Genomic DNA, 18,819 nt, shown 5'->3' with positions numbered 1-18,819 from the left:
TCAGGCAGTAGCCACATGCTTTAAATGACAGAAAGGAAAGACTCTGGGAACCATTTGTTGCCTTTTAGGCATGTGGATTCTATTATGGTTCTGAAGCCAAGACTCACAGATTGTTGTAGCTCCTGGGCCGTATGTGTACTTGGTGCCATACAGTGTAGCAAGTTCTTTCACGGCAGCCTTAGCCAGGTTATTCTGCAAAACAGCCAGCAGTAGGTGAGTGAAAGCACACACTGACAAACACATTATTTTTACATCATTGGAGATACGTAGTTCACATTTCGGATTAGTGGTTTAAACTTATTCAGTTCCCATCCCCATTTTCCAGCTAACTTAGTCATAGGATCAAGTGATTCTTGTTGGAGGATGTCTTCCCTATCGCCCTCTGAAAGCACTCACCCTGAGCCTCTTTTTGTCACACACAGAATATGTCCTATTGTGTCAATACTATTAGCTGCCCTCTGAGTTCTCCGTGACTTTTTCTGTGCTTTATCTCAGTGTCCCCCATGCTTAGCCCAGGGCTTGCTACTTGGTGGTTACTTAGTAACGATTTGTTAAAACTCTGAGGATAATTAGTAGTCTTCTTATCCTACTATTTGAGAATTAGGTCCTTATGTTTATTTTAAATCATTGGTGCAGTAAAATCTTGGTCCTAGCTCTAAGTTCTGTTTTAGTCAGAGGACAGTCTTTTACTTTCTTTTTAATTTACATATAATTTAGTTGCTCTTTTTTTCCCTGGAATTCTTATTTAGGTCTGTTAAACATTTTTCTTAGTTCAGGCTAGAGAAATGAGGCTGTAATGATCTGTAACTGTCCCAGATATCATATTTATTGACATAGTAAAATGTCACTGCATATGAAGAATTAGATTATATCTAAGGATTAGTTTGGCACATCTGTCTTGTTTCTGGAGCTTGTGAGAAAAGCAGGAGGCAAGAGGTCTTTATGGTTGTGCAGAGATGTTGCCTAACTATTACAGGCAGACAAACAAAAACCAAATACATGCAAAATAAACCTAGACAAAATGATGCAAAAACCACCTGAAAATATGGCAGGTTATAAAGCCAAGATTAAGTCATGATAGGATTATATGAGTTGGGGCAGGAGTGTTAGAAACCATTCATATGAATGTTTGGACAGTCAAAGCAACATTCAGTGATAGCATAAAAATACTTAAGGATGGACAGTTCTAAGGAAGAGTGGTAGTTCCAGCGTGGAAGAGATTTTATAGGGGGCATTTATTTCATTTCAAAATGCAGAACATTTGAATTCTAGAATTTAAAAAAAAACTAGTGAGTATTAACTTACGTGTTTTTTTCCCTTAGAAGCAGCAGCATCGCCTTTTCATCAGACCTGCTTACCTCCCCTAACCCTATATCCAGCTTCTCAAGGAGAAGGGCTCTGTGCCCAACTCCTCCCTGTGCCATAATCTCCATAGTGTCTGCTAACATACTGTCTATTTAACTGAATCACTTGGAAAGCAAGGCTTGGCTGAGCTGTCTAGAGAATACAGATTTGTGAATCTGATTGTTTACTCCAAGAGAATTAGCCGTAATTCATTCTGGCTATGAAACTAGCTATATTTCATACTTTGGCATCATGACAGTCTTGTGCATAATGCCTGGAAGGCTGAGAGGTTGGTGATGACATCAGAATAATTCTGTTTTTACAAAGTAGCAACTTCCCTTAAGCCTCATTTTAATATTAAAACCAGTTCAGTAAATCTCTTAAGTCTAATTGATGAGAGCATGGCTGTAAGACTCCAAGGATTTCAGCTCCCAAACAGTTTTGAAAATTTAAAAGGACTTGTAAAACTTAAATCGTGATTTTCTGGTTTGATCCACTGAAATGATGCAATCAGTTTCTTAGAACTAACTTATTATTCTTAGAGTTTTGGAGCAGTAACTTGAACATTTTAGGGTTTTATTACCCTTTTTCCAAACTGGTAAGCTAATATTTGCCTCCACATATTGGATGGAATCTTTACTGTTGTGATGTAGAGGTATTATTTCTATCATTTAGTCTTATTCTAATCAACATGCTAGAGCAAGATCTTCACTCCACCCTTTAGTATGGGGCCTATAGCTGATTGAAATTGGAATAATCCATAAACATTGCATAATGTTCAGAATAGATTTCAAACCATCTTTCAGAGATGTGAAACATAGTGAGGTACTAGTACTTTTGGTAGATAAACAGCATGTTTCCTACTATTCTACAATCTTTTTTTTCTTTTTAGGGCCACACCCATGGCATATGGAAGTTCCCAGGCTAGGCGTCAAATCAGAGCTGCATCTGCAACTTACACCACAACTGATGGCAATGTTGGATCCTTAACCCACTGAACAAGACCAGGGATGAAACCCACATCTTCATGGATCCTAGTCGGGGATTGTTAACTGCTAAGCCATGAAGGGAACTCCTCTACATTTTTTTTTTTTTTAACTTTCCATTCATCCAAGGAAATTTCTAGTTACTTATTTTCTGTAAGGTAGAACCTCTGATCCTAAAGAACTCTTACTTCTTCCCTAGCTACTCTCCATAGGTTTTTTTTTCTCTTCTGTTTTTATCCTTTTATGCCTTGAATTCTTACTTTTAGTTAGTAGAAATAAAATTCTCAGTTGCAGGCATGTAATGTGCAGCACGTGACTATAATTAACAATACTGTACTGTATAGTCGAATATGGTTCTGAGAGTAGGGCTTTAAGGTTCTCACCATAACAACAAAATGATAATTGTGTGAGGTACAGGCTGTGTAAACTACCTAGGTAAACATTTTGTAGTATATGTGTATATCACATCATCACATAGTACACCTTAAATTTACACAGTACTATATGTCAATTATACATCAATAAAAATGGATACAAAGGAAATATGATTCTTTAAGATTAATTCTAAATGTAAGAAGTTATGAAGTCTAGATGCGATTTAAGACAAGATCATTGTCATTATTTGTTGACCTCCCATGTATCAGGTGACTTTCAAGTCTCCGGTATCTCTATTGGTGTACATAATATTTGAGTTATCTGACAAATTGAAGGGGCTTACGCATGATCTGTTATCTTTTTATCATTTTGTCATAACTACCATTAGAGCCTCATAAAAATGGTTATTTTGCCTTTCCTCAAAGCGATAACCAAGTTCTTTCTAAGCCTTCAGAGACATCATTTGGAAACAGTTACTCTGCCTTTGATGCTGAAGCAATATGTCAGATTGTAATTATTCTGTTCCTATCACTGGTGCCCAATGAAGGAGCATTTAGTTTGTGCCTCAGCCTTGGCTCTCCTTGTCCTCAGTTTCCCTCTCATTTTGGTTTCTACCTCATCACTCATACACTGAGCATCCGCTCATCACATCTTTCAGTGGATCTCTCACCCTCTACTGAAGTCTAGCCTCCTCTCTTGACATAAAGAGTCTTTGTGAGTTAGTTCCTACCTTCTCTCTCAGGCTGCATCACTTGCTGTGCATCCCCATGTTCCTTCCAGGCCAGGTTTCCCTGAACCACTTTCTGTACCTTCCCTGCCTCTTCTTGCCTCCATCACTCTAGGTATCTTTCTCCCTTCACTGGAATCCTCTTTCTCTCTTTATTCCCAAAGAGAATTGCTATTGTTCTTTTACATTCAGTCTAAACGTCACCTTTGCAAAACTGCCCTAATTCTCTTAGGGAGCAGTGAGCCCCTCTTCTTTGTGAGGGGTCCCACCTCTATCAGAGTTCTTGTCATTCTATACTGTAACCACTTGTTTTTGTATCTCTTTGCCCTTCAGGTGAGCTCCTGATGGGTGGGAAGGGAGACTTGGCTATTCATTTTGTATCCTCAGCAGATTGCATAACACTAGCACATGGCTGATTGATTGTGTCTTATCCTAGGGCTTCAGATAGGTCTGATTTGGATGGAGATGCAGAGTGCTGAGCTCTGCAAAGGCTGTAACCCCCTCCCCCAAATGGAGACTGGCGATGCTTGTGGGGAGGGTGGCAGTACTGTGTAGTGATAACTAATGAGTTACCACATTTAGACCTTGACCTCTATTGTGCATTTTACTTATTTCCATTAATTAAAAAAAAAAAAAACAAGTGATGTCTGTGGATCTTTTCTCTTAGCCCCTTTGAGGCCAAGGATCAAAAAAGTCAGAACAGGCATTAATCAACCAACCAAAATATCATATTTTAAATTCCAATTACCATAACAAAAATCCATGGAATCAGTGTGGGTCTTTTCTTTTCAAGAGTTCAAATATTTTTACAAATCTTACTCATTTATCTTCCCAAAATTATCTGTCCACATTTCATCAACACAGAATTTTCTAGAGAATGGAATGCCATGTGAGGCAGCATGCTTGATGGGACTGTTCCAACCAAGCTGGGTGAATGACCCCTGCCAGGAATGGTGGAGAGAGAAGTGAGTCCTGCATTTGCTAAAATACTAGAGAGGTAACTCCTTTTCCTTGTACATTTCTGTAAAAAAGGACTAAGACAGCTGACAAAAGATTGGCAGAAACAATAGCACATCAGAGAGCATGGTCCATGTCTTGAAACTCTAATTAAGGGCACTTTCTATATATCCTGTTATTTGAGGGACATCTTATATCCTTGCTCAGTGGGTTCAAAATAAGAACTAACATTTACATAAAACCTTAGACTTTACAAAGAGCTCTTGATAAGAGCTAGATATTTTTATCCCCATTTTACAGATAAAAGAACTGAAACTCAGAGAGGATAAAAGAACTTGCCCAAGGGCATGCAGCCCCATAAGTGGCTGACTTGAGCTAGGTTCTTCTTGCTTTAAATCCTGTGCTCTTTTTCACTTCTCCTTGTGGCCTTGGAATACTTCAAAAGAAGTGTTGCTAGAGCTGGTTTTACCAATTGTAAAGAACAGAAGGAAGCTAAATATAAATCAGCCTCAGAGAAAACTTTGCTTTCAGTCAAGGCCAAACATGGCCAGCCTTTATTAATCCTTAGATATGAGTTTCCTACCACGTCTTATGCATGTTCTCTTTTGTCACCTGTTTTCTTAAAAAGAGGCCTTGGTCATAGAGCAAAAGACAGAGAGTCTAAAATGTCACATCTAACTCAAAGCCCAAGAGACAAAGGACCAACTAGTGTAATGTTTCCCCAGGCTCTGAGCTCCAGGGGGCTGGTGAGATGAATAAGGTGAGGGTGATCTTTTCCACTGACCTGCATTCCCAGGTAACATGTGATCTGATCAGGAAGCCCCTGTCTCATGACTGTGCTTATGGTCCGCATTGCAACCTCCATGTACACAACCAGTGCCATGACAGCAGGAGCTGACTCTTCTAATCTTCCACTGGTTCATTATTACAGTACAAGAAAACAAAAGCCCCAAACGGACTGTAGGATCTAAACAAATTCAAAGGAAATTTTCTTCAGAACTTCATTTCTAACTCGAAGTTCTGAGTTTAACCATCTCTTGGGTGAATACATGTGATAATGGAAGCATCAAAATGATCTTTAACTGCAGTCTGTGATAATGGGTAACTTATATACCAAGGGACCAATGAGGAATTTAACGATTATAATTTTGGAGCAAAAGGACAAGCCCCCAAGGCCTTCAGACAGGGACTGAAGATAAAGCCTTTGGGATTTTAAAAAAACAAATGTGTTTCTGTGATAAAAGAGGAGAGTAAACAAGTGCAGACTCTGGCTGCAAAGCTGTGAGGTGAAAAAAAAGGTGAGGAGTTGGGGAAGGCCTGCCTTAGGAGAGCAGAATCTGTCTATCCTGGCAGACCCCTTGGGGAGCATGGCAGTGCTTTCACAGATATAAACCATATGTTTTCTTTGGCTGATCTGCATATATATATTTCTGAGCTCTTTAAAATTCAATTAAAATGTGAAGCATGAGTCAGCTGAAGTTGCAAAGTCCAGATTTTTTTTTTTTTTTTTTTTTGGTGGCAATAGTGCTTCTTTCAAATAAATGTGTTTTTTTTTTTTTTTTTTTTTTTTTTTTTTTTTTTTAAAGCTCTCTATAATGGGGATGTTCAGCCTCTCTTGCACTTTAGATGTGCAGAAAATTTTAAACTATTTGTGAGGAGGTGTAAATCCTGTGAAAGCCAGGGACCTTTGGCCAGGATCGAGGCTCTTCTTATCTTTGTTTAAGGCAGAGTTTCTCAACCTTGGCACTTTTGACACATGGGCTGGATAATCCTTTGTTGTGGGGGCTGTCCTGTACATTGGAAGGTGTTTATAAGCCTCCCATGACCTCTACCCATTACATTCCAGGAGCACTCCCACAGTTACGACAACCAAAAACGTACCCCCAACATTGCCAAATGTCCTCTGGGAGAACAGAAAGGGGCAAAAATTAGCCTGAAGGAAAGTCGGATAAAAGACATAGTTACATTAAAGAAGAAAGTATTTCAGAGAAGAAATTAGAAAGGAAGACAACTGGTTTTGAAAGTGCTCTGAATGCCTTATTCTCTGCCAACAATAGTATAAGTGCCTCCTAAACACCACTGCTAGGTCACTCCAGCTAAAAAATCACACTTTACCTGTAGGGTTGTTAGATTTAGCAAAGGAAACAGAATATCCCAGTTAACTTAAATATCAGATAAACAATAATGCTTTTCCAGGATAAGTCTGTCCCATGAGATATTTGGAATGTACTTAACCCTAAAAATTATTTGTTGCTTATCTCAAATCGGATCTTACTGGGAATCCTGTATTTGACCTGGCAATCCTTTTGACCAAATCACTGGCTCTAAGGCCTGCTGTGACTTTCATTCTGATATTCAAGCCCCTCCATAATTTGGTTACCTCACTCCCACTCTTCCCACATGAGAACACTCATAACAGCCTGCCCCCCTTCCATGGCCTTCCTCAGCTCCATTTTTCAGTCCCACCGTTGCACATTTGTTGCCTCTTCTCTCTGACTAAAATGCTCATTTCCTTCCTTTGTCACCTACATTCTGTTCATCCTTCAAGGCTCTGAACAACTGTATGTCCTCCCTGTAACCTTCACTGAATAGCTTCATCACACGTTGTTGTTTCCTGCCCTGAATCTCTGCTACAACGATTTCCCTAGTTGGAGATTTCCAATTCTGTACTTCCCTTGTGTGGTTTCTGATATCCAAGTCTTGCCATTTCAATATGATCCTGCATTCTCAGTGGCAGGAACTGTGGTTTATACAGAGCACTTAATAGGTGCTCAGTGGAATTTCTGGTAATTGCCTGATGAATCATGTATTATTGATCAGGCTCTGTAGAAGAATGTCAACAGACCAAGAAGCCACTTAAAATGTATAGTGGGAAATCAGCAACCAGTTTCTCTAATTCAAGAAACTCTGTAGTTGTCATTTAAAATTTTTTTGTCTTATAAGTGAGATTAGAAATTTTGAGAAAATTCCTGAAGTAAATCTTTTGTGCCTCAAGTCCATCTGCCTTAGTTGCTGAAAGCCTGCCTGACAGAGGGACTGTGACCTTGTTACTCTTGTTATTAGGCAGAGACATGGTGACAGCTGTGTTTGAGTGTGCACATGGCCCTGCAATTGTCCACCTCCTAATCACAATATTTCCTCCCTCTGATTTTCATGTTTATCTCTAATCATGGTCTTGCTTTCTGCTTACATGCTTGGGTGGAGCAGTGGGTTTCTATCTTAGTAGCTCATTAACTAAAATTTTGAGAATTAGTAAGGTGTACTTGACTAGAAGGTGTTAGATTTTAGAAATGGATCTCTTTCTTTAGGTAAAGTTGAATAATTTTTCAGAAATTATTAGACTTTCATATTTCTACTGATATATATATATATATATCCATGAAAGTATGGGCCAGACTTATAAAGACTGGGCCCTGAGAAGTCAGGGATATTAGCTGACCAGTATAAATATTTAGCAATGTTCAGGGTCAGAGGGTAATAATGATGTTGGGATAAAATAATTGATGAATGGTCTTTTGCGGACTAGCTTCATGGAGTACCAAATATGTACACAAATATGTGTGTGTATCTTTGGAAATTGGGCAGGATCTTCAGTATCCAATAGTTCCAGGCCCAAGGCTGCCTCTACTATGGGTGTTGGCTCAGCAAAGCCTTCATTATCTCAGTTCAAAATGAAGCAGAGCCAGAGAAATTCCAAGATTTCCATCTGTGAAGCTCTATGCTTCTAATGTAGAAACTTAGTGATAGATGCATGCCTTGGATCAGCACCTTTGTGTAGTGTCCATCACATGGAATGTAGCTTTCCATTTGGACAGTTTGGGGAATGGGTCAAGATACTTAGTTGATCAGTCTTTATTCTGGGCTCCTGCTTTTGAACTTAGAAATGGTATTATGATAATTATTGTTATTAACAGGGCCATGTAGGCATGTTTAGGGGGAAAGTAGACCAAAGATTGGGAGCTTCTCTATGGTCAATAAAGGCAGAGATATGGATAAGTTTGGGAACCTTTTCAACTATATCTCCTAGGTTTGTTTCCTCTGATGATGAAGAGGTCATATAATTCAATATTTCATTACCTTTTAGAATTTTGAAAATGTAAGTATATTCTTTTTCTGTGCCTTAAAATGTCCCTTGAAGATAGTGGTAGCTTTATATTGAAGAAGTCAGCTTTATATATTCTGGGTGGTTCATGAAGCCATTAGAAACTCACAGTGCACTTTGTAGTCTTTCTTTAAATAATACAGTGTATGTAAAAGCAATTTGCAATCAGGAAAGCATTATGTATGTCAGATACACTTATGATTCCTCAAACTTTTTACTCATCTGCTGAAGGTATATTTTTTGACAGCCTTTGTAATCCATGCTATTACTTCTGTACTTTTACTTCGCTGGTCTTTTGCATTCCCATCTCTGCCTTTCTCCCCACAGAAGGTTGTTTCATGATGAGTAATTGTCAGGTAATCTACATATAAGTTCTTTCATAAATGAAGCTGTATACATTTTTATCATGACTCACGTGTCAAAGGATTGCTGCTTCTAGTATGTCCTAAATTTGGACCCAGAGTGCCAGTGTTAACTGTACAGACTAATTTGCTTCTGATTATTTCATTGTAGCTTTTTTTTTGCTATAAACATGACCTTATCATTTTATAGATATAAAAAATAAGAATTAAAATCTATATAAGACAAAGTATGCTTTGCATTCCTTTAAGAAAATTTGAGTTTTCTATAATGTGATATGGTGCCAATAATTCATCTTATTAATCTTTTACTATCTTTTGTTTTCTACAGTGGAGTCACTTTTCTAATTGAGAATTAATATGGAGGCACTAGATTTGGATGGAATATTGATCTTTCTAGATCAAGACTTTTACCTTTTTGGAGTTCCTGTCAATGGCTCAGTGGTAACATCTGACCTAGTATCCATGAGGACATGGGTTTGATCCCTGGCCTTGCTGTGAGCTGTGGTGTAGGTTGCAGACGGGGCTCAGATCCCACGTTGCTATGGCTGTGATATAGGCCAGCAGCTACAGCTTAGATTCGACCCCTGGCCTGGAAACTTCCATATGCCACGGGTGTGGCCGTAAAAAAATAAAAAAGACAAAAACAAAGCTTTTTACCTTTTTAAAGTGATATCTTCATTACAAATAAAAACCCTGAAAAAGCCAATATTTTTCTTTTCTAGATACTCAGATTCTCTTTTGGCAATATGTATATTTGTAATAATACTGCAGTTATTAATTGTTAGAGCAAAATGTGCTTAGAAAATAAGTTAATTGGATTTAAATAAGAAAAAGATTGAAAGGATCTCTAGTTAACCATCTAAAAGGGTTAAATTGCTCTGGAGTACCAAACTAACTTTAGATCCCTAATGAATCAAATAATCAAATAACATGCAACTTAGATTTTACTGATGGCATCTAATGTTTCTTTTAGATTAGGCTAAAGTTTAATCACAGAGAAAAATTAGAAATTAAAATAACTTTAAAATCAATGCCTGTGATATAAGTGCAAATAAGTTTTATATTTTAATCACCTATCTTATCATCCCCTGGAAAACATAGGAAGTAGCACGTCCTTTTCCTTGAATTTATTAGATTTGTCAGTATAAAAATAAATATCCAAGATAAGATTATTTTGAAGTTTGTATTTTTTTTGAGAATTGATTATGAATTTTTTACTTCCATATAATTTTGTTTTACTTCTTTGTTAATTAGAATTTAAAAGCAATTTTGGAGGATAGAGAAGTGATTTTTAGAGGAGAGTATCAGTGGATCAATGGTTTCACACCAGTTGCAGCACATGTGAACTCACTCTGAGTCTTGGGTCTTTTCCTGGATAAATCATAGGAAGTAACAAGAATTATTCATGTGATTCTAATGGTAGAGCTTATTTGATTCTTTTTTTTTTTTTTTTTTTTTGTCTTTTTAAGGGCTGCATCTGCAGCATATGGAGGTTCCCAGGCTAGAGTTTGAATCAGAGCTGCAGCTGCTGACCTACACCATAGCCACAGCAGTGTGGGATCCCAGCTGCATCTGCGACCTACACCACCACTCACTGCAACACTGGATACTTAACCCACTGAGCAAGGCTAGGGATCCAGCCTGCATCTTCATGGATGCTGGTCAGATTTGTTTCCACTGAGCCATGATGGGAACTCCTTAATTCTTTTTTTTAAAGGATAATTTGTAGACTTACATCATAATTGTATGGAGCCAGTGGGGCAACAAAATTTTTATCACTAAAAGGGCTTAAACTTATTCCTCAAATAAGAAAAAGCATTGAAACTTTGTGAAGTAGCTCCATTCCAAAGGACACCTTAAGCTTTTATGTTAGCATTAAGTCTTTTAGTGTTTATGTTTAAAACTGGTTATAAGCAAACTGGATATATTTCTTATTATATTTAGTATGGTTTATAATTTTAGTTTTAATATTTTACTAACACATTAGTGCTTAGTTTTTATGGCTTTGCCTTTTCATCTTCTAAGTCAAATTTAAATATATTTACATAAATTAAACAAACAACATCCCCCACCTCCTCTCCTCTGGTGGCCAGAAATCTGGGACTGGAATGAGGAACTGACCACACCCATCTCTGGGACAGCAGGCCTGTGAGCACCCACTCCTGGGAACACTTACAGACTGAGCATGATGGAAAACTGAAGTACTTAATTGTTCCAACTAGTGATGTTCTCCTTTATTTTTTGGCAATGGACAAGGAAAATGGGATGTGTTTTGAAAAATAGCTTTTTTTTTTTTTTAAAAGAAAAGGATCTGGCCTTAGCTGCCCATTTTCTAAGATTCTGAGTTATTTTTCTGTTTTTCTCTTCACAAAATATTTACAGCATTACATGTTTTGTTTGGTCTATGAAAGACTGAATCTGAAAGTACAAAACAATAGTTTCCAGTTGATAAAGTTACTGGGTCTTTGAATTTATGCATTTGGGTAAGCCAAATATCTATGTCATTGTCTAAGTGGAATACTTTTTTTTTTTTTTTTCAGCATAACTTAAATGCTTTAAATCTTATACTTGTTCTTTTAGGTCATTGGTTCCAATTTCTGGCAGCCAGATGTTCATACATTTTCTAAAAAGTTGTTTGAAGGATTAAAACCTGCTTGTTTAAAAAATATCCATTAATATATAATATTTGTTAGTATGAATATTATAAAACCCTTATTTAACTTTTCATGTCATTATATCCTGATTCTTCAACAAGATTGCCAGTTTTGTGAGTTAGGGATACTTAATTTTCTTTGCATTATTTCTCATATCTAGTAAGGAACCATTAAATATCATTTGTTCATTGATTGATTTACTTCTCTGTCTCACCTAATCCAATAGTAAAATAAGCAGCTTTAGGATCTTATCACAACCCAATATCAACCACATGTCTTTAACTCCTAATGACATCTGCCATACTCTGCCTGTGTCAAATCCAGCTCAAGGCAACTTGATAAAATTGACTTTCTGATTAAGATTATGTATGAAATAAAGAAATTTTGTCACTTATCCCAGATGTATCATGTGTGTCAGTAATGTATTGAAGCAGGAGGAGGTGGAACTATTGTTATTTTGAAGATTAGTGAATTAACCACATGTTTGGGATCAGTCCTTGCATCAAAATGATATTTCTTCTAGCTAATTTATCTGGCCTATTTAAGATTCCTTGTAAATCTGTAGTGGTATTTTTATTATTATTTTTTACTTCTGTTACCCAAAATCAGTAATGAAACTTCCAGAAATTGTTCTTGTAATTTTTTTCCAGGAATAGAATTTAAAAGATCTCAACAGTGAAATACTATATATACTACCACAACCACTTACCAACTCAGCATTGTTCTCGGGGAGTTTGTAATCATAGGAATAAGGGTAGAGTATCATCTGTGAGTATGAGTGGATCGTCAGGTATGCTTTGATGGAGGAGAGGTTGTTGCGTATAAAATCAGCCAGGGCCTTGGTCTCTTTTTCAGACTCTGCAGCAGATCCACAGTAAGTCTCATCGCAGGGGTCTGTAGAGGCTCCAGTTGCTAGGAAAGCATATTTTTGTTAGTGGAAAATGGTCACCTACCGAAGTTCTCAGGGCATGTTTCAAAATTTAAAATTAGAGAGAGAGTTAAGTTTTCACAGGAGTTTTTTGTTTGTTTGTTTGTTTGTTTCTTTTGTCTTTTTGTCCTTTATAGGGCTGCACCCACAGCATATGGAGATTCCTAGGCTAGGGGTCTAATTGGAACTGTAGCTGCCAGCCTAAGCCAGAACCACAGCAACGCTCACAGGAGTTTTTATAATCATCCTCATGTATGTATACATTATAAAGTATGTATACATTTAGTCACAAGATTAGGGTGTTTTTAAGCTAATAGGGTAAAAAGTTGCACATGCAATCACCAGTATGTCCCTGTGTAATACTAAGCAACAATATTAATATCGTGTAAGAATATTAGTAAGTAGGGGACAAACTGATATACATGAGAAATTTCTATATTACTATAATCATTTACTGAAATTGAATCAAAAAATTGTGATTGTCATAATTTTATTTAAATAATTGTTTAAATAATTATTTAATGATGGTCTCCTCTAGATTGTACATTCCACAAGTAGTAGGATTATGTTTGGTTTGTTTGGTCTTATGTTTCCAGGCATCTAGCACAGCTGGAAACACAACAGAGTAAGCAGTATGTTTTTTATTAACTGAATAAATAAACTGTACTTTCAGAAAGTTGGAATTCTAAAATATAAAATTTTGTATTTTTTCTTGTTTTATACACTGTTGTGTTTTCCTCTGATATTTTTCTCCTATGCTTTTCAACAGATGCATGCAAAATAGTCAGCCAGATACTTACTGCACCACCCAGCATCAAAATTTCTGTTGGGGTCTGTGCCAATGCAGGTAGTTCCAGCATTGGTAGAGCGGGTCTTTCTCCACATTCGGTTCTGAAAATGCATTACATGGTTAGGACAAGTATAATGGAAAGTAGCTGGTTTTAATTTCATCAGCCCCTCAGTATTGGTTCGTATACCTTGGTCCAGGTGTAGATGTAGCCATCAATATTGAGCACAGGCAAGACATAAAAGTCTAGCTTGTTGAGGAATTCTGTCATGTGACTCTCATATCCATAGGTGAGAACAGCCTGTATATAAATTACAAAGCAGAATCTCATGGAAAAATGGAATGCATTATGCTGTTAAAATTTACATAAATTAGATGAATGTTGACTTTGGTAACAAAGGTGCTATCCCCTTTTGAGGTAAATATTAATATTTAAAAAGCAATTAGCAAAATATTACTAATAGTTTTGTTTAAAATAGTTTCTAATTCTGCTGTTTCTGTGATATTCTATCCATATGTAATTCATATAATTCTTACTTTATATTTTAACTTTAAAGATGAACAAAAATTTAATAAAGACTTTGAAAGAACATAAATACTCATTTTCTTTGAAATAGTCATTTTAATAACTTTTTTCAAAGTTAGTAGGATATGAGAGTAAGTCCTATTCCTAGTAAAGGAATATCTATGGACAACCATGCATTTTCCTAATACTATCATCTAGAAATCAGTTTAATTTTGATGAGACTTCCTGTAGATGGTCTCAATGAAGGAAGTGCTTGACGTGGAAGAAGGATGAAAAAGCCTCCCACTGTGAAGTGAGATAACATGGTTTTGGAGAGGCTCTCACCAAACCTCCAAGTTGCATGATTGAAGTCTCCTCTTGCTCCTCTTTCTTGAGAAGGGAACCCTATTAATGGTCTAGCTCTCCCTGCTAAATGTTGTGGACCCTTATCTATGAATGAAGCACTTCATGCCTATGTATTGAGTTCTCTTAGTCACATTTCTTCAGCCCCAGGATCATATTAAATTTACATTTAATTCTTCCCTAGGGTTGCTTGGATAGATTTTAAAATATTTAAGGCTTCTAGGTAGTAATAGTTTTATATACTCCTTGGGCTTTGGACGCATATGTTTATTAACACATGATAAAGCATGTGCTTTTTAGGTTGGAGGAACTATAGAACCATGTTCTACTAGTGGTCTACAATTAGAGGTAACAAAGTAATGATGAAAGTTCTTTCCTTCTAGAGGGCAGATGGCAAAATACTACTGAAATTAAAAGATACCAGTTGAGGGACTTCCTGTCATGGCAAGGAGGAAACAAACCTGACTAGGAACCATGAGGTTGTGGGTTCAATCCCTGGCCTCGCTCATTGGGTTAAGGATCTGGCATTGCTGTGAGCTGTGGTATAGGTCACAGGCATGGCTTGGATCCTGTGTTGCTGTGGCTGTGACTGTGGTGTACGCCAGCAGCTGTAGCTCCAATTAGATCCCTAGCCGGGGAACTTCTATATGCCATGGATGCAGCCCTAAAAAGACAAAAAGCCGGAAAAAACAAACAAACAAACAAACAACAAAACCAAAGAAGAAAGAATTCCTATTATAGCTCAGTGGTTAATGAAACCCGACTAGCATCCATGAGGACACAGGTTCGATCCCTGGCCTTGTTCAGTGGGTTATGGATCTGGCGTTGCCAAGAGCTTGTGGTGTAGGTCACAGACATTGCTCAGATCCCACGTTGCTGTAGTTCTGGCATAGGCCAGCAGCTATAGCTCTGATTCGACCCCTAGCCTGGGAACCTCCATATGCTGCTAATGTGGCCCTAAAAGACAAAAAAAAAAAAAAAAAAAAGATACCACTTGGGTACATAGCATGTCTAGAAACCAAGAGCCTGAAGAATAGATATAGAAATATTTATTTTATTTTAGTTTATGCAGTTTTGTTTTTTCTTTTTTTTCTTTTTTGAGGCTTCAGATGCAGCATGTGGAAATTCCTAGGTTAGGGGTCAAATTGGACCTGCACCTGCTAGCCTATACCACTGCCACAGCAACACAGGATCTGAGCTGCATCTGCAACCTATACCACAGCTCACAGCAACACCAGATTGCCCACCCACTGAGCGAGGCCAGGATCGAACCTACATCCTCGTGGATACTAGTCAGATTCATTTCTGCTGTGCCACAATGGGAATTACCAGAAGTGTTTTAAAAAGAAATTATATTGCATGTAATAATATTATTATATTTTAAAGTACTTCAACATTTTAAACTTTTCTTTTTGAAATAATTTTAGAGTTGCAAATACAGGGAGTTCCCATATACCCCTCACCCGGCTTCTCCTCATGTTAGCGTCTTACATAACCATGGTGCAACGATCAAGGTGAAGAAATTAATATTGGTACAGTGCTAAACTATAGGCTTTAATTCAGATTTTGTTAATTTTTTTCCATTAATGCCCCTTTTCTACTCTAGGATCCAATCTAGGATCCCACAGTGCATTTGGTTTTCATATCTCCTTAGTCTTCCCTTATCTGTGACAGTTCCTCAGTCTTTCCATGTCTTTTATGACTTTGACACTGTTAAAGAGTACTGGTCTGATTATTTTACAGAAGGTCCCTCAACTTGTGTTTGTCTGATTTTTTTTTTTTTTTTTTTTTTAATGATCAGAGGGAGGTTATCCATCTTGGGAAAGAATACGAAAAAGGTGGTATATATTTTTAGTGTATAATGTCAGAGGTTACATGATGTTCATTATGTGTTAAACTAGTGGTGTCACTGGTATTGTTAATCTTGATTACTTGATTAAGGGAGTTTCTGCCAGGTTTCTCCACTGTAAATTTTGCCTTTGTAATTTATTACAAAATTTTGGGAGATACTTTGATGCTGCAAATAACCTATTCCTCTTTAAACTTTTATCCAGTAATTTTTGCATCTATCTGTAGATTTTCCTGAAGTAGTTATTACTATGGTGTTCTAATGGTAGGGCATTTGTATATCCACTAGTTGTAATTCTTCTATAAAGAAAGATGGAGTTGTTCCTTCGCTCTTATTTATTGAATCATCTATATCAATATGAGCTCATGGATATTTAAAAGAGTTTTCACACATATCTTACCATTAGAATTATGAGTATAAAACAGTGTTATTTAGATATTGACTACTATGTACTATTTTCTTTTGTTCTGATGTATACATTGATTACTATCCAGGAGATAATGATCAAGTTGGTGGTTTATCCACAGTCATTAACTTTTAAATGACTTAGTCACTATATTTACTACATGTTTGCCTTTCTACCAAAAGTGGGTAAGAAAGTTGAGTGAAATTCAAATAAATACAGTTTTCTAGATATTTTTAAATTTTGCCTTATAAAGTTCTCTTGGTGACCTTTATAGCTTGGAACTTGTAATTGTGAATTTTTTTCTGTGCTATAGTTCTCTTTTATTGTAGTTAGGTTATAAGGGATTGATTGGAATAAAAAAAAAACACTTTCTACTTTTCTCTGTCAATAATCATTCTACATACTGACCTCTCTCACAAACCACTGGCAAAATGCATGGGAAATCCATTCTCTGGCATGGAAACCACAGTCCATGAAAATGGCAGGCTTATTTGGTCCAGGTTTGCCAACCTATTGCAAACAAAAGGAAAAGGGAGATTCATCACATTGAGGGGTTAACATTCACTACCCTTCTGGGCTCTGGACTCAACAGGTGAAACTTGACAGCAGCAAGAAATATATTCCATGATTAAATTAAAGCATAATACTAGCACAGTATGTTCTTGCCTCTAGACACTCACAATGTTTGAGCTGAAGGCTTACATGGCTGTTTATTATTTTTATTAAGCTTGACAAGCTCATATTTTCAGAAGATGCTTGATTACCCTGCTTAATTGTACTCACGTGGAGGTTATTTTATGCTGCTATTATTAGGTGACATGACCAAGACAACTGGATGAGTAATTAGAAGTAATCATGATTGTTGCTAATCTTGTAAGAATTTTTCCTTCTCTCCCACGTATTCCTCATTTTTTTATTTTCTTCATTAGAATTGCATGATAAAAATGGCATTAGAGGACGACAGAAACAAATTGTTGATACGCTGTGTAATGTTGTCTGATAGACATGAAGTTTATGAACCTTTTTAGCAAATGGATTTGCAAACAACATCTGGGAGAGGAGAATTTCATCAAGGTAGGTGATCATTTACATTGCTTACAGGAATGTGGTTAAATTTATAGGACTTCTGTTATTTTATTGCATTTTTCCTTTTGAATAAATCAAAATAATGATTTAAAAATTCACATATGATAAAAGAATCTGGGGAATCTGTTTGATTCCCTGGAGGATATAGGCAGGGAAAGAGTTATAACAATGTTTGGGATGAACATGTCTGTGAAACAGATGTTAATGTGTTAGAATTCATTGATTTAAAGCCCTCAGACACGGTGAAGTTATGGTTAAAGAGGATTACCTTGAGGAGGTATATATTGTTTCCTAAAAATGTAGTTCCGATGGCTGTGCGAGAGATGAGGTCTGGATTTTCACTGGTGACTTGCTTAGTCCAAGCCTCTATCTGTGAAATGGAACCATTTGTGGATTAATGTAACATTCTTGGTTCAATTCCCAAAGCAATGTCTGTTGAAATCATGTGAACACCATACCGTTTCCCAGTTGTTGTACTTCTCATAACTGTGTCCAGTTGTACGGACTCTGCTGTCAAACTGAGCCTCTAGCACAGATCTCAGGTTGTTTATGAGTACCCTGTAATAAACCAAATGGTGTGCTTCTGTGAACATAGGTGTGGTTCCCAGTGAACATATGTAAAAACCCAGAGTTTATGCTTTAGCAAATGGTACAATGCATTCTCCATGGAGGCAAATGTGTCCTCTGATTGTTCTTGATGCTCTTCAGCATGAACTACTCATCACAAAGAGTGGGTCAATCATTGAGAAGGATACTGGAGAGTATGAGCAAGGCTCTTCTTTGTCCCACATTTCACATATTTGGGTGTTCTTGGACCTTAAACTTGGAAAATGATTTCCTTGTACCTGGGCATTTTGGACCAGGATCTTGGGCTGCTACAAAAAGCATGTGCCCAAGCCCTCAAGATTTCCCTGGTTTTGCACCCTGGTTTTAGCACTGAAAGTCCCATGTCCCAGGAACCTACTCAATCTCAGGTAAATTGGAACAGCTAGTCACCTAAGGCCTTTCTCTGGATTTGAGAAAACTATCTTGATGGATAGAAATTCAGAAATATTAACAAGCTAAAGATTTATTGGACCAAAGAATACCATTTAAAGTACTAGCTTCTACTTGCCTTTCTTTTGGCTGTTTTAGAGTAATCCAAGAATGGTTCTCCAACAAGGTGATATGAACACTGATGTGAATGGTTCGGTAGCAAGGTGACAGAAACTTTGAGGCCTGGTTAAGCCTATAAATGACTGTTTGAGTGAAAGTTCATATTATAAGAGGCAGGTGTGAAGGTGTGGGTCTATGTGAATTTGTTTCTCTTTGCTACGTTTGAGTAGCAAGTGTGGTCCTAAGGGAAAAATTTTTTATGAGCATTAATGTCTTTGATCATAGCACTGTAA

At 37.0% G+C, this 18,819-nt stretch overlaps 1 protein-coding gene and 1 long non-coding RNA gene across 5 annotated transcripts in view; one reads left to right on the top strand and one right to left on the bottom strand.

Annotated features, from left to right (window-relative positions):
* Positions 1 to 18,819, top strand: part of LOC106505379 (uncharacterized) — a 916,097-nt gene that overhangs the window by 66,277 nt on the left and 831,001 nt on the right. For all 4 annotated transcript variants that reach the window (XR_014824121.1, XR_014824122.1, XR_014824120.1 and 1 more), the window contains exon 3: positions 17,275 to 17,419. This is a non-coding gene — a long non-coding RNA (uncharacterized LOC106505379). The remainder of the gene's footprint in view (positions 1 to 17,274; positions 17,420 to 18,819) is intronic.
* CPB1 (carboxypeptidase B1) overlaps positions 1 to 18,819 on the bottom strand; it is a 44,088-nt gene that overhangs the window by 1,987 nt on the left and 23,282 nt on the right. The window contains exons 4-10 of the mRNA NM_214169.2: positions 17,890 to 17,989; positions 17,700 to 17,801; positions 16,754 to 16,855; positions 13,413 to 13,523; positions 13,236 to 13,326; positions 12,217 to 12,419; positions 108 to 192 (exon numbers count right to left, since the gene is read on the bottom strand). Of these exons, the coding sequence (NP_999334.2) occupies positions 108 to 192; positions 12,217 to 12,419; positions 13,236 to 13,326; positions 13,413 to 13,523; positions 16,754 to 16,855; positions 17,700 to 17,801; positions 17,890 to 17,989 (794 nt within the window). The remainder of the gene's footprint in view (positions 1 to 107; positions 193 to 12,216; positions 12,420 to 13,235; positions 13,327 to 13,412; positions 13,524 to 16,753; positions 16,856 to 17,699; positions 17,802 to 17,889; positions 17,990 to 18,819) is intronic.

Source organism: Sus scrofa, chromosome 13 (assembly GCF_054392235.1).
Source record: "Sus scrofa isolate SSC_HxYL_T2T_F1_AM1 chromosome 13, Sscrofa_HxYL_maternal_Yorkshire_Landrace_v2.0, whole genome shotgun sequence".
Classification (NCBI taxonomy): Eukaryota; Metazoa; Chordata; class Mammalia; order Artiodactyla; family Suidae; genus Sus; species Sus scrofa.
The sequence above is the reverse complement of the archived record's forward strand: the minus strand, read 5'-3'. Positions and strand labels throughout refer to the sequence as shown.